The sequence below is a fragment of the Saimiri boliviensis genome, chromosome 1 (genome assembly GCF_048565385.1).
Source record: "Saimiri boliviensis isolate mSaiBol1 chromosome 1, mSaiBol1.pri, whole genome shotgun sequence".
In the NCBI taxonomy this organism is placed as follows: Eukaryota; Metazoa; Chordata; class Mammalia; order Primates; family Cebidae; genus Saimiri; species Saimiri boliviensis.
The window spans coordinates 130,761,461-130,777,331 of NC_133449.1; the positions used below are offsets into that span (position 1 = coordinate 130,761,461).

Sequence of the window (15,871 nt, forward strand, 5' to 3'; positions counted from 1 at the left end):
AGAAACCATGGATGGGCAGTGGCGACGTCTCAGCTTACCCATGCACTAGCACAGTCTACAGCTTAAGACACTTAACTACAAAGTAAAAGAAAAGAACCAAGTAAATACAAAAAGTGTCTTATTAAAAAACTTGGAAGCCAACATTGAAAGCATGGTTTGTACACAACATTTTTGGAAGGACATATAAAGTGAATACAACCAAATATTAAAATGGTTTCAATTACCAGCATTGAAACAATTAGTGCAAAAAAAGCCAAATACAATTGCACAGATAGTGGACTCCCTTAGATCTTGAACGCGAACTTGATTCTTGACCTCTCCTATTGTCATTCCAAGTGAAAAAAAAGCATGGGGCTTTTCTTGCTTCTTAGCATGACACATGAATTGTGTTCATCTGAGCGCAAAATCACACTAGCATCACAGAAGTGCCCATTTCAGCAAATCTGGCAAAAACTAAGCATCAAGGGAACTGATGGGTACCCTAGCACACTGACAATCAAAGAATATATAGAAATGCTTGAGGATTGCGTCGGTTCACCTGCCTGGCCAGTTTGTCGGGTTGTTTATCCAGATGCCCCATTTGTAAAGTAGACTGAAATCTGAGTTTAGGGCTAACCCCAAGAAACAGTCTGGTCCGTGCTTTGGTATGGCCAACTCCAGTGTGCATAGCAGCTATCTTGCTACAAATTACTCAGCTTAAGTTCAGACTGTGATTGGCTCATTTCAAGAGTTTTAAGATTGTACTGATTGATCTTGGCATTTTCAAGTTTGGATTTCATGTCTAGTGGCTTTTCAAAAAAGTTTACTAATGACTGTTCAGTCAGAAGTGAAGCTAAAATATGTTCAAGGGAGACAGTCCAGTCCCCTTCTGCCTCCCTTGGAAACACCTGGGAGTCCTGAGGAGTTTTCCCAGTGTCCGCAAAAACTGAGTCCTGCTCAGGAGAAGGAGCTAAGGCCCGCAGCTCCTCCCCACACTCCTGGGAGCAGCTTCCAGAGCTGCTGCTTCGCTGCCCCACCTCCCCAATCTGTAGCAGCAGCGTGGTGACCGTGGCGATGGCTTGGTACAAGTCATTTTCTTCTGGATCTTCATGAAACATGCTGTACAGTGTTTTACAGAACTGGATAAATTCTCTCTGAAATGGAAATAAGTCTTTTGTAGCAGCAGAACCAAGGTGGAAGTGTCATTTTTTAACATTTTACCTGTGATCTTTGAGAAAACGACATAGTACTTTTGAAGACACAGAATATAAGAAAGGGTAGTCTCTGCCCTTCCACTCTGAAAACTATTAACAGTGGTGATTCCTGGGAATCTTAGCACACACTTGGAAATGGGTAGACCTTCCTAGAGGATGTGCGTATCTAACACAGCAATTCAAGAAACCACAGCAGGCCAGGCATGATGGCTCATGCCTGTAATCCCAGCACTTTGGGAGGCTGAGGTGGGCAGATCACCTGAGGTTGGGAGTTCAAGACCAGCCCAACCAACATGGAGAAACCCCGTCTCTACTGAAAATACAAAATTACCCAGGCTTGGTGGGGTGTGCTTGTAGTCCCAGCTACTCGGGAGGCTGAGGCAGAAGAATCGCTTGAACCCGGGAGGCAGAGGTTGCAGTGAGCCAAGGTCAAACCCTTGCACTCCAGTGTGGGCACCAAGAGCAAACTCCATCTCAACCACAGCAATGTACAGATTTCTCTGTAGGGATCTTTAAGCTAGTTTATCATAGGAAAATGCTAGAAACAGCTGAAATGCTATCAAGTTAGGGCATGTTCCTCTGGTGGGAAGCCTATGCAGGACCTAAATGTAAAATGAAATGGAACAGTGATGCCTGTTTTCTCAGTGTAATCTGAGAGACTCCTGCTGAAATTGAGAATATGTAATGTGAGGACAGGTGCTTCAGGTGGGATCTAGCTACACAATTACTCCAGGAACAGAAAAACAGTTAGGTACTAATGTAACATCAATTTGGGGAAAAGATCCATGGTTATTTGAAAGAAAAGTAGAGTACTAACATGGCCCTTAATGTTAATTAATGTTTTGTTTGAAGCATTATCTATAGAAAAAAAAGGTATGTGTATCAAAACCATGAATACTGATAGCTCTGGGTGATGAGGTTTTAACTGACTTTGATCATATGTCCAAGGAGTAGAATGAACATCTGAGAGCAATTGTTGGTATAGTAGACAAGCAGCATTTCCCAAACAGGCTATGAAATGCTAATCCCACAAACTGTAGACTGAGAAAACCACATGCTAAATTCTACTCTTGAAGGCTCATAGTACACAGCACCAAAATGATTTAAGTCCTGCAAAAAAGGAATGCTTTTAACGTTAAGCCTACATTTCCTAAACATTGGGAGCAACCATTTTCAAAGTGCAACAAACCAACCTTCCACCATGATATGGAACTTGAATACAGCACAACTCTCTTCTGGAAGATGCTCAGAAGCTTTAGAGACTCCTATGAGTACTGTGTATCATGTAGCCAGTGATTTCCCAGGAAAGGGAGTGAGCACAGTATTTTTTAAGGGAAGAATGCTGCATCCACAGTCTCTACCTCCCAGAGGAATAAATCAGTATCACAACCTGGATAAATGAATTTTATATAAAAACTCCTCAAAGATGTGAAGTGTGTGGCAGCCTCCTCTTTGGAAGCACTTTGAATATGGAGCAGGTGTCACCAAACTACGGCCCACAGGCCGCATGCGGCCCCCTGAGGCCATTTATCCGGCCCCCCCACCGCACTTCAGGAAGGGGCACCTCTTTCATTGGTGGTGAGAGGAGCACAGTATGTGGCAGCCCTCCAACGGTCTGAGGGACAGTGAACTGGCCCCCTGTGTAAAAAGTTTGGGGACGCCTGATCTGGAGTATCCGGAGTTAATCACAATTTAATACTCACCATTTAATCACCACGAGTTCCACTTCCAGGACTTTGCGGGTAAAGGGGCCCAAGCTTGATTCCCAGATTAATCATTAAAAAAATAGTTAATTCTCTGCACTGAAGAAAGTTCATACCTGGCTCATTTTGGGCAATTCCTTCTCAGTCTTATCTTTTTCTTTGGCTAAATCCTTAATCATCTGCTTCAACTGTTTCTGGTAATCAACTGCACCACCTTGAAACAAAAGAAAACAATATGGAGTTTAAATAAATTCAATGAAAGCAAAAAGGAAACTAGGAGCGGGGAACAAGGAGGTGAGGAATTAAATTCCATACAAAACCGGAAAGCAAGAGACCCTCGGAAAGGCAGCTGATTTTACAACTGACCACAGATGGGTGGTAACTGGGCAACATCTGCTCCAAGAGGGCTTGTGAAACAGCAAACAGGAGGAAGGAACCTGGTGGTGAGGCAAGGGGCAACTACCCAGCAACACTCCCCCTTGGAGCGTTTCTGGCCTCTAGAGGCAGTGGGTTTGGGGATAATTCACTGGGCGAGGGGAAAAGGCAGGGCTGCTACAAGAAGAGGGGTGAGGGCAACACAGTGCCTGCTTCCGCTGCACTGGTGTGCGCCGGGGAGAGCTGCAATGAAAAGAGGTACATGCCATTGGGTTTCCCGAAAACCAGGGGTCTTGATGTTGACAACAGAGGATTCTTTAATGGCGACTGGCTGTCTCGGTCATTTTCAGTGAGTGCTTAAAAAAAGATGAGAGATTTAAATAAATTTTCTGTGTTACCAAAACTGACAGTAATGTAGCTTTTTAGGCAACTAAAGGCTAAGCCAGCAGCTCCCAACCTGTGGACTGTAGTTTTTGCAGGGTCCATGAACTCAAATGCACACCAAGCACTGTCTGGCTACGCAAAGAAAATAGAAAATAAAATGTCCCCCACACCAAATGTGCTTCTTCCCAGAGGCATGCGGAGACTGTTATAATTAACAACGTACACATTCATAGGACACTGCTGGGAATAAATCAAAGGCAAAATTCAGCTGCTATTCAACAGGTTTCCACAAGATGGCAGCAAAACTATGGAAAGCTACCGTTTTTCCAACTTGGCCCAAAACAAATTCTGTGCAGTGGCACATGTGAGAATCCAAACTGAATAGAAGAAAAATTGCAAACCCTGGTACCTGGGGCAGTCAGGATGGAAATGGATTTCCCAGGGAATAGTGCTGGGATGCCAAAGAGCTTGGCATACCACAAAGTAGAAACGTATATACAAGTCATCAATGAAATGTGATGGGAGCCATAGAAAGACAGCAATTAATCCAGGGGGTGGGCAAGTGTCCAACAAGGAGGCAGGTAAAGTATTCACAGTAACAAAGAGCCAAGGAGCCAACCAACCCCCAGAGCCTCCCAACCTCTGCCATCACAGCATATGCAGAGAACATCACCTGGACATGGAACTCACTGAAAATACTCATTCCACAATCTATTTATGATGAGAAGTATAGGTTACTATGCATCATGGGAAACAGTAACTACTAAGAATACATACAATCTTTAAAACTCCTTTCAATCTTTTTATGTATTTGGGCTGTTTAAACATGACCATATTTTTACATTCCTATATATATGTAGCCTGTAATTCAAGAATATAAATGGATTGAGAGGCGTTGTGTCTCACTTCAAGTACTACACAAGTTAAAATCAGATGAAGGATTTACATTTGGTCATCTGAAACCCCTATCTCAGACTTCTGTTTGAAGGTAGTAGGTAACTTCATTGCTCCAACAGATAGCACCGGCAGGAAAGTCTCTCCTTTTGGCCTTAGGGACCTTCATTACACATTGTACAGTTTTCATTTTCTATATCATTATCATTGCCACTGCCAGCTTCCTCACTTTCTAAATGGGATGCCTGTGGAGGGAATAAGCCAGTTTCACCATAAGCATCTTCTCTCTGGTAGAAGAGTTCACATACGGCTGTGAACACAATCTGGCCTTCAGATGCAATTGAGACATTACAGTAATCATCAAAATAATCCCATTCTCCACCATGCTTATTTTGTAAAAGCAATATAGGGCCTTCCTCTCATCCCTCCATAGTGGTTGAAAACAATCAAATTATAGCAGTGAGGCCTTGCATTTGGATTAATTAGAAGTTCCAGTATAGCCAAGTCATTGATAGGTAAATCAACTAAGGTATCCAACTTGTTTTTCAAGGATCTATTGTTAAGAAAAATCACTTGAAATGCAACAGCTATCGGAGGCAGGGAACATACATCTGATTTCTTAGTGGCTTCTTGACGATTTGGATAATACCAGGAATCTTTAGCACTTAGTTTTCTTTTGTTGAAAGGGTCTGATGCAGTCACTGAATTTCACAAAAGTTTTTCTTTTTTTATGAAGTTTATATTCTATGTTTCCATACTTTTCAAAATCTTCTGTCACATTTTAACTCAGGAACCCAGTTCTGAGTTAAATTGGAATGTAAACTACCATTTTCTATGCCCCTATTAAACTGGAATATAAACTACACTGCCATTTTTTGTGCGCTGTGAGACGCTGACCTTTGCAAATTTCCTCAACACATCATCCATTTTCAGAATCATTATCTCCTCCAGCTAAATCTTTAGAATGACTGTTTTTATTCCTGAGGGAGGCTCTTAATCTGAGCTGCATCATCATTTGGTCAATCTGCTTCCATGTCACCTGGTGAGCCTTTTTTCCGTATGCAGTTTGGGCCATCCCATTATTATTTTGGTCCTTAGAGCAGTGTAAGCATCCCTCAGTTTCTTGGGTTCCAGCAGATTCCTTGACATATTAGCACATTCTTAAAAGCAAGAGCTTACAGAGTTATCTTCAGTTTTGTTTCTTAGCATAGCCCTAAGAAAAAGCTGACCAAAAAATGAAGAATCAAGATGGTGGGTGTAACTTGAGTGTCATACTTATCTCTGACAACCAGTAGTCATATGGTCTCTTATCTTCACTCCTACTGACATCACTTTTAAACACATCCCATTCCGTAATGCATGTAAGGTTTTTCTCCACAGCAAATATTCTGTGAAATCTATTATTTTATAGTCATGTGTCACTTAATGACAGGAATACGTTCTGAGAAACACATCATTAGGCAATTTTGTCATTATGCAAGCATCATAAAGTGAACTTACAGAAACCTAGATGGTGTACCCTACTACACAACTAGCCTATAAACTCTATCGTTCCTAGGCTACAAACCTGTACAGCACATTACTCTACTGTAACACAATGGTATTTATGTATCTAAACCAGGCGTCCCCAAACTACGGACCGTGGGCCGCATGCGGCCCCCTGAGGCCATTTATCCGACCCCCTCCGCCGCACTTCAGGAAGGGGCACTTCTTTCATTGGTGGTCAGTGAAAGGAGCACAGTATGTGGCGGCCCTCCAACGGTCTGAGGGACAGTGAACTGGCCCCCTGTGTAAAAAGTTTGGGGACGCCTGATCTAAACATATCTAAATGTAGAAAATATACTATAAAAATAGAGTATAAAAGAACAAAAATTGGTATGCCGGTATAGAGCACTTACTATGAATGGAGGTTGCAGGGCTGGAAGTTGCTTTGGGCAAGTCAGTGAGTAGTGAGTGAATATGAAGGCCTAGGACATTAATGCACACTGCCATAGACTTCATACACACTTAGACTGTACTGAGTTTATTTTTAAAATATTCTTCTTGATCTTCAATAAATTAACCTTAGCTTACTGTAACTTTTTACTTTATAAACTTTAACTTTTTGACTCTTGTTTTAACACTTGCCTTAAAACACAAACACACTGTACAGCTGTGCAAAAATATTTTTTTTATATTCCTATAAAATCTTTTTCTATCAAAAAAATCTTTTAAACTTTTTTGTTACTAACCAAGACAAACACACACATTAGCCTAGGCCTACACAGGGTCAGGATCGTCAATATCAGTGTCTTCCACGTCCATATCTTGTCCCAACTGAAGGTCTTCATGGGCAATAACACACACAGGGTGCCCTCTCCTGTGATAACAGTGCCTTCCGGAATAGCTCCTGAAGGATCTGCCTGAGGCTGTTTTACAGTTTACTTGTTTTTTAATAAGTAGAAGGAATACATGCTAAGATAATGATAAATAGTACAGTAATTGCATAAACCAATAATATTCATTGTCATTGTCCAGTATTAGGTGTTGTATGTAATTTTATGTGCTAAGACTTTTATACGATGGCAGTAGAGTTGTTTACACCAGCATCATCATAAAAACATGAGTAATATGTTTTGCTACAGTGTTTACAATGGCTAAAAGAGGATTTTTCAGTCTCACTGTAATCCTATGGGACCACCATCATATATGCAAGTCTATCCTTGTCCAGAACATCTCTATGTGGCATTCAATGGTATGTGTTTATCAGTACCTACCATCTAATCTACAGATACCCTCAGCAAAGCAGACCATGCTATGCAAAGATCTTGTATATTTCAATTGTACTACACAGGTTTGGAAAGCAGATCCATTCCTTTTTTTTTTTTTTTTTTGAGATGGAGTTTCGCTCTTGTTACCCAGGCTGGAGTGCAATGGCGCGATCTCAGCTCATGGCAACCTCCGCCTCCTGGGTTCCGGCAATTCTTCTGCCTCAGCCTCCTGAGTAGCTGGGATTACAGGCACGCGCCACCATGCCCAGCTGATTTTTTGTATTTTTAGTAGAGATGGGGTTTCACCATGTTGACCAGGATGGTCTCGATCTCTTGACCTCGTGATCCACCCGCCTCGGCCTCCCAAAGTGCTGGGATTACAAGCGTGAGCCACTGCTCCCGGCAAGCAGATCCATTCTAACAGATATCCATGATACATCACTTTACCACAGGTGAGACAGGATCAAGTGACCAAAAGGATGTTACCAATAACTCAGCACACTCCAGACTTTTTAATATTAGTTTTCATACTAATAGTGAAGTAGCTACATGTAATTCCCAATTAGATTTTCAAAATGATTATCTCTTCAAAACAGATTGTCACCATCAGTGAGAAATTGAACAAGAAAGGGAAAGCAAATGGCATTTTTCTCTACTTGATGAAAAGTCATTATAGGGGATCTGAATGGTTCCAATGCTCGTAATTCTACTTCAAGCATGTGCTCATTCTGTTTATCAACCCCTTTTTCACTGACAAATGTAATGTTGACCATTTTTTCACTAATGGGACTAGATTTTGAATCTAATCAACACTTTTTCATATCAAGTATTTCAAAATAACAAAGCTTTCCCTCATTCATACACAGATATTGCTATACTAATCTATAATTATGTTTTAGAATTCAAATTATAACACTGACTAAACATCATTAATGAAGGATTTGTGACCCCTTTTTCAAAGTTGAACTTTTCCTTTGAATTCTTATTTTGTCATTACATGTTAATATAATTTTATGTGCTCTTTCAATTATCAAGTAAATTCATTCAGGTTTTCAATGTTTTAAGTGCTTTTTTTTTTTTTTTTATGAGAGGGAGTTTCGCTCTTATTACCCAGGCTGGAGTGCAATGGCGCGATCTCGGCTCACCGCAACCTCTGCCTCCTGGGTTCAGGCAATTCTCCTGCCTCAGCCTCCTGAGTAGCTAGGATTACAGGCACGCGCTACCATGCCCAGCTCATTTTTTGTATTTTTGGTAGAGACGGGGTTTCACCATGTTGACCAGGATGGTCTCGATCTCTTGACCTCGTGATCCACCCGCCTCGGCCTCCCAAAGTGCTGGGATTACAGGCTTGAGCCACCGCACCCGGCCGAGTGCTTTTTTTTTTAAAGCCAATAATTACCCTTAACCAACTGCAGATTGGAATTCTTCAAAAGGTTTCTCCTTTTAACTCAACTTGTTGACAAAATTCATCCTGTAGACAGCAGATGCACTTGGTTATGTATAAGACCTCAGAAGGAAACCTATCCCTTCACAGAAGGTTGAACACAAAGACTGGAACAGCTCCAATTTTATTAGTCAACATTTTAAGGACATTCTTTAATGTGGATTCAGGCTGACAGGCAAACCTTTCAGAGGACCTGTCTGTGAATAAAATAGCATATTCCCTGAATCTCAGAGTTCGCAGAAGGAACTCATGATGTGAGGGGTCCTCACAGACCCACTCAGTATACACACTTAGAGAAAACCTCCAAATTGTCTCATTTGTGTGTGTTCATTGACCATTTTCAATACATCTTTCTCGGCAGTTTGTTTCTTTCCAAGGAAAATAAAGTTCTTTCGGGAAGCTCTGCTCTGAAAGTCCAATGAGTATATATAATTAACTAAGCAAAACAACCAAAATCTGTAGGTTTATCAATCTGTGGTGAAAACTCTTGATTTCATAAACTTCTGGAATACTCTTTATCTGTGTACCTGATACGGTACCAAATCATCTGTAGTATTTCTTTCCTAGCTCCTGTGCTAAATAGTGTTACAATTGCCAAGAGCCCTTAAAGTGAGCCCTCCTGGAAATGGGGGAGGCCTTGGGCCTCAGCTCTTCATTGCTACCTGAGCTGCGGCAGATGCCTTTACGACCAAGCTCACAGAAGACATCTGGTCTCCTACGTTACCCTGGCAGAGGGCCAGACTTGCTCTACCCAGGCGGGTATATGCAGCAAGGCCTGATGTGCCATGTTTTGTACCCTTGCCTCTTCCACAGGCAAATAAGACGACTTAGGTGAAGAGAATTCGTTAGGCACACAAATTCGCATTTGATGTAATCTCATTATACTTCCTGATTTGTGACTGTGAACCTTCATTTCATAACTAGTATGTCTGTCCCACCTTTAAAAAGTTATTTGTTATGAAAGTAAGTATTTGTTAGAATTAAGTCTATTTAAATGAAAAGTACTTAGATAGAAGTCTGCATGGCCTCAGGAAAATGATGTTTTCAAATAGAGATTTTAGGCTGTCTGCACTCGGAAGGCTTTTTTATCATTGTTTTCTTAAGGCTTTTTTAACTGCATCAAAAATTCAGATACAAAACATCCATAAAAAATAATGTATCAAATCTTAATTTCCATTGAACTTGATTTAAATTCAGAATCATGCAGTGTAAATATCACAATCATATAAGTTCAAAAAGGTTTGAACAATTGATTTTCTGAAACCATGAAGGACTACAAATGCTTTTAATAAATCAATGTAATTAAAACATCTTTTAGAAATAAAGTTGTTTAGAAACAAATAGTAATTCATTAGAAAGTTAGATGAAGAATCAAAAATCAATCTTAGATAATTCAAAAGTTAATTATAAATTTTAAAATATGGTGACAGTCTATCTGTACTAATCTATGCAACTTTTCTATAAATCTAAAATTATTCCAAAATAACATTTATTTTTAAACCAAGATAAAATAATTGAGTAAAGTAAAAACAATCATGTTCTATTTAAGAATGCCAGATAAAGATAATGACAACTATGCAAAGATGATGATGATTATATGAAGATAAACAATTATTCATGCCTTCTACGTTAATAGGAAAACATCTATGAAAAATAAGGATAAATTAAAACAATTTATATTGACATAAAGGGCAGAAAACTTCAGTGATGCTAAGCAATTTACATTTATGATCAGTTGACAGAGAATAAATCATCAAATGAACAATTTGCACTAAAGTCATAATTGTGCAAATTGTCAATGGGAAGGTCAAGGAGCATTCTGTGTGGCCAGCACAGAATGCTCACTGGGGACAGTGTGCCTGGGGTTCAGTAATGGCTGCACCCAGTAAGTAGACCCAGAAAGCCCAAAGTAATGTCCAGGTGCATCTTCAGCATTTGTACAGTAGCCCCCGCAGCATCTGAAGTGTTAAGCTGCATGCTGCTGAGTAACATTTTGAAATCTTGCGCTGTTCCACTCCGTCCCAGGTCAGATGTGAAGCCTCCCTTTGTCCAGTATCTCCACAATGTCTACACTATCTGCCCGTTAGTCACTCATTAGCCATCTTGGTGATCAGATTGAAAAAACCTAGTGTATATAGGGTTTCAGGCATCCACAGAGGGGTTGGGGGGTTCTTGGAACATATGCCCAGTGGATGAAGGGGAATGTGTATATGCATTAATAGTTGTAAAAGCCACCAAGATATCATGGCCCTAAAAGCCCCCTCAGTGCCCACCAGCCTCCTCAGGCACCATCCAACACCAGAACCATAACCACAGCACTGGCAGGGGGTGGAAGACCCTCTGGGATTTCTGATTCCTCTCTATTAGTTTTGAAGATCCTAGCAACACCTTTTAGGCTTCCTTGGTCTTGTTCCTGTCAACATCAAGTCTGACCTCACAATTTCCAAGGGGCTTCCTTTTCCTGGTTACTAGTGCTGACATTTGAAGAAAGCATCATCTGATGCACTAGAAACATGCAATGGTTTTTCAGATTCAGTGTCCTAAAATAACTCTCTATTAAGGTAACCAGCGTCTCGCTCCCACACACATTCCACAGGCCAGCAGTTCTCAAGGTGTCCTCAGACCCAGGGTGTCGGAAACCAGGGCGGGGGCTCAGGAACCTGGTTTAACAGGCCCTCCAGGAGATTCTGGTGCTCACTCCAGTTTGGGAGCTCCCGTCAGAGCCTTGCAGCATAGAACTTAAAACCTGTGACCCGAAACCCCAAGCTAGAAACACCTGTTGCCTCAAGTGTAAGTGAACTTGAAACAGAGAAGAGCTTCAGGGTCACGCACAAAACTGTTCTTGTGTTTAAGCAGAGCATAGTCTAACTTTGCTACTTGGACTTTCTTACCTGGAGGGATATGAAGCCTGTATAATAGTTTAATTTTCTCATTCATTTCTCCATTATACATAATATCTGCAAAAATTTTAAGAAGAGAAGATGAGTTGATGCCAACGCTTAAAGTCCATATGTCAGGACACAAACTCACTGTGGAGAGAACACTCGGGAAGGTCAATACCTGCCACCCCCAACTGTCCTGCCCCAGACACATGCCATGGTAGCAACTAAAGTGATAAAGGCAAGGCTGGTAACTGTGTGAGCTCCAAGGAACTTTGTGAATGTTGTCTGGCCCCATACCTTCCAAAGCATTTTAATTTTATGGACAAAAGTAAGGAACATGGCTCCCATCAAGCCACCACCACACTGTGCCAAGGAAAGCAAGGTGAACAGCCTCGTATGTTGAGAGTGCAGCCCCTCTCCCAACCCCTTCAGAAAGTAATTCCTGAGAGGAGCCTGCAGAGTGATATTTCAAAATCATAAGTTCATGTCAAGCCAGTTGCAAAAGTGTTTCGCCATGTGCATTTGCCTGCTCCAAAGATCCACTGTCTTTTGTTCACAGACCCACACCCCCAAAGCAACTCACTGTGAAATCCCACAGAAGCATACCAAGGCAGCTCACAAACGCTTTGAATTCGATGAGTTGGTCCATGTTGTCATCCAGGAGCCTGAACGTCCTTTCAGCAAGGATCTCCGTGTGGGCCCCGCAGGTCCAGGGTGAGACTAGCTGAAACAGGTGTGTAAACTGCCGGACGTCTATGCGGTACTGCTCGGCATAGGGCCGGCTGGGGTCGTGTCGTAGGGCCACAGGCCTGGGCTGCTCCCAGTAACAGCTCATCATGTGTTCTCTCTTCAAACAAGAGGGGAAAGGGAGCTCTTACTGCTTACTGAATAAGCCATGTTGTAACACAAACAAAATATTAAATTACTCACAATCTCACCAATCTAACTGGATACATAAAGGGTTTCCTTTTTACCCTAATGTCCTTGCCCACATGAATATGTAATTTTGATGTTGGTTTCTTTTTGTTTTTGAGGTGGAGTTTTGCTCCTGTTGCCCAGGCTGGAGTGCAATGTCATGATCTCGGCTCACCGCAACCTCCACCTCCAGAGTTCAAGCAATTCTCCTCCTTCAGCCTCCCAAGGAGCTGGGATTACAGGCATGCGCCACCACACCTGAATAGTTTTGTTTTTTAGTAGAAACAGGTTTTCTCCATGTTGGTCAGGCTGGTCTCAAACTCCCGACCTCAGGTGATCTGCCCACTTCAGCCTCCCAAAGTGCTGGGATGAGCCACTGTGCACCAAGCCTGGTTTCTTTTTTTATCAAGGGTTTTTTGTTTTTTTTTTCTTACTGTGGTAAAATACACATAATGTAAAATGTACCATTTTAACTATTTTTAAATGTGCAGTTCAGTTGACATTGTTTTCATTACAGAAGACACACAATTTTTATTCTGATACTTTAACTTATAATTACATTTTTTTGGCCGGCGTGGTGGCTCACACCCGTAATACTAGCACTTTGAGAGGCTGAGGCGGGTAGATCACTTGAGCTCAGGAGTTGGTAACCAGCCTGGACAACACGGTAAAACCCTGTCTCTACTAAAAAATACAAAAAATTAGCTGGGTATGGCAGCGTGTACCTGTAAATCACAGCTACTCGGGAGGCTGAGGCACAAGAATCACTTGAATCCAGGAGGCAGAGGTTGCAGTGAGCCGAGATCACGCCATTGCACTCCACGCTAGGCAACAAAGCAAAATTTTCTTTTTTTTTTGAGACAGAGTCTCGCTCTGTCACCCAGGCTGGAGTGCAGTGGTGTGATCTCAGCTCACTGCAGCCTCCGCCTCCCAGGTTCAAGTGATTCTCATGCTTCAGTCTCTCAAATATCTAGGATTACAGGCACCTGCTACCACACCTGGCTGTTTATATTTTTAGTAGAGTTGAGGGTTTCACTGTGTTGGCCAGGCTGGTCTCAGACTCCTGACCTCAGGTAATCCACCTGCCGCGGCCTCCCAAAGTACTGGGATTACAGGCATAAGCCACCATGACTGGCCCAAAATCATATTATTTGAAAATCAAAAAGGACTAGCCAGATCTGTAGGATACAAAAGGAACTAATAATCCTGGCTACCTGTGGGGAGGGCCCCAGAGATGGAAGTTAAGACTTTATATTGCATATTTTTGTTACTTTCTGAATTTTGAACCACATGAGTATATTAACAATATTTTTAAATAAGGTTTTTTTAAAAAGGTGAGTTGAAGCCTTGGAAATAGACTGAAAACCAACTTAATCAAAACAGGCCCTAACGCTGAGGACAAGGAGAGCCACCCATCACTTCCACCCATACTACATGACTACATCATCTCTTTGGACATCCCAGTTTACAGAAGTCTAAACTGGTTCCAAATAACTGCAGGGTTCTTGACCATTTGTCCACAGGATGGGACAGAAACAAGGACAGGTGCTGTAGTCTGCAAGCTCATATCCTCAAACAGAGACCAATATGCCACTTATAATTTTACTGTCATATTCACTGTAGCCATGTTATTTAAATAGTCATTACAGAATCATGAAAATTACCACAGGAACTTTTAAGTGTGAAATAAAGGTCACATAAATTTCTGTTCCTTAAAATCCAGGGCAACCATGAATTTCTATGTAAATTCATATAGGCTGTCACATCAACAGCCCATAAAATGCAGAAGAAAATGGTTGTAATGCATAGGTCAAGGACGAATACTAGTTTACTAGAATCCCACAGAAAATAGAATCCCACTATAAAAATAGGCAAAGGATATGAGCAGGTGATTCAAAAAAGTAGACAACTAGCCAATAAAAATGAAATGGCACTCAACCTCATTAATGAGTAAACAAGTTCAGGTTAAAATGAAATGTCATTTTCTACCAGACTAGCAAAATTTATAAAAGATCCATGATATTAAATGCTGGGTGGGTGTGGAGTGTGGGGAATTGAGTACTCTTAGATACCATCAGTGGGATTGTAATTTTTTTTTTTTTTTTTTTTTTTTTTGAGACAGAGCCTCACTCTTGTTGCTTGGGCTGGAGGGCAGTGCCATGATCTTGGCTCATTGCAACCTCTGCCTCCCAGGTTCAAGCGATTCTCCTCCCTCGGCCTTCCAAGTAGCTGGGATTACAGGTACGTGCCACCATGCCCAGCTAATTTTTGTATTTTTAGTAGAGACGGGGTTCTGCCATGTTGGCTAGGCTACTCTCAAACTCCTGACCGACCTCAAGTGATCCACCGGCATTGGCCTCCCAAAGTGCTGGGATTACAGGCATGAGCCACTGTGCCCAGCCAGAACTGTAATTTTAAAAAATAATAAATGCTTTAGCAGTATTGACTGAAGTTGGGTATATACATCCCCCATGACCCAACAGTTCCACCTCAAGGAACCCATTCTACAGAATCAGCAGGAAATGCACAGGTCCTCGGTGTCAGGCAGCAACAACCAGAAGCAACACAAATGTCACTCAAGAGGTGAATGATTAAACATATATGTTCATGATATATGGTCAACTGAAAAAAGAAAACTGCAGGTCATTAGGTATAGCACAGTCTCACTTCTATGTGAGAAAGGAAAGTGAGCGTGTGTGTATTTATTGTAGGCATCTGTGGATTTATAGGCAGATACAAGGGGGAAAATTCCAGAAAGATATGCAACATACTGTTAACTGTGATTACCTGTACAAGGGAGGGTAACAGGGGCACAGGATAGGACCCTTTCCTTTCTTTTTTTTTTTAATTATTTATTTATTTATTTTTATTTTTTGAGATGGCGTTTCACTGTCACCCAGGCTGGAATGCAGTGCCCATGATCTCGGCTAACTGCAACCTCCACCTTCCACTTTCAAGTGATTCTCCTACCTCAGACTCCCGAGTAGCTGTGACTACAGGCACACGCCACCATGCCCGGCTAATTTTTGTATTTTTCGTAGAGACAGGGTTTCACCATGTTGGCCAGGCTGGTCTCAAACTACTGACCTCAAGTGATCCGCCCACCCTGGCCTCCCAAAGTGCTGGGATTACAGGTGTGAGCCACCACATCCAGCCACAAACCTGAATTTATGTGATTTAAAGAATGGCTTTAAACTAACAATAAAAATAAATTTCCTCAAGTACCAACCAACATTGTTCGTCCTTCATAGGAAGGACAGAAACAAGAAACTTGCATGGTCGGCTCTGAAGGCCGTCTTTTATCTTTCCCATGAAACGTGAATGATGTGGC

The 15,871-nt window shown here is 41.6% G+C and overlaps 1 protein-coding gene across 3 annotated transcripts in view; it reads right to left on the reverse strand.

Annotated features, from left to right (window-relative positions):
• Positions 1 to 101: 101 nt before the first annotated feature.
• The window catches only part of TBC1D8 (TBC1 domain family member 8), a 139,228-nt gene continuing 123,458 nt past the window's right edge, over positions 102 to 15,871 (reverse strand). For all 3 annotated transcript variants that reach the window (XM_003938047.4, XM_003938048.4, XM_074404262.1), the window contains exons 16-20: positions 12,232 to 12,472; positions 11,635 to 11,700; positions 3,538 to 3,627; positions 3,013 to 3,110; positions 102 to 1,133 (exon numbers count right to left, since the gene is read on the reverse strand). In XM_003938047.4, the coding sequence (XP_003938096.1) occupies positions 681 to 1,133; positions 3,013 to 3,110; positions 3,538 to 3,627; positions 11,635 to 11,700; positions 12,232 to 12,472 (948 nt within the window). In that variant the 3' untranslated portion in view covers positions 102 to 680. The remainder of the gene's footprint in view (positions 1,134 to 3,012; positions 3,111 to 3,537; positions 3,628 to 11,634; positions 11,701 to 12,231; positions 12,473 to 15,871) is intronic.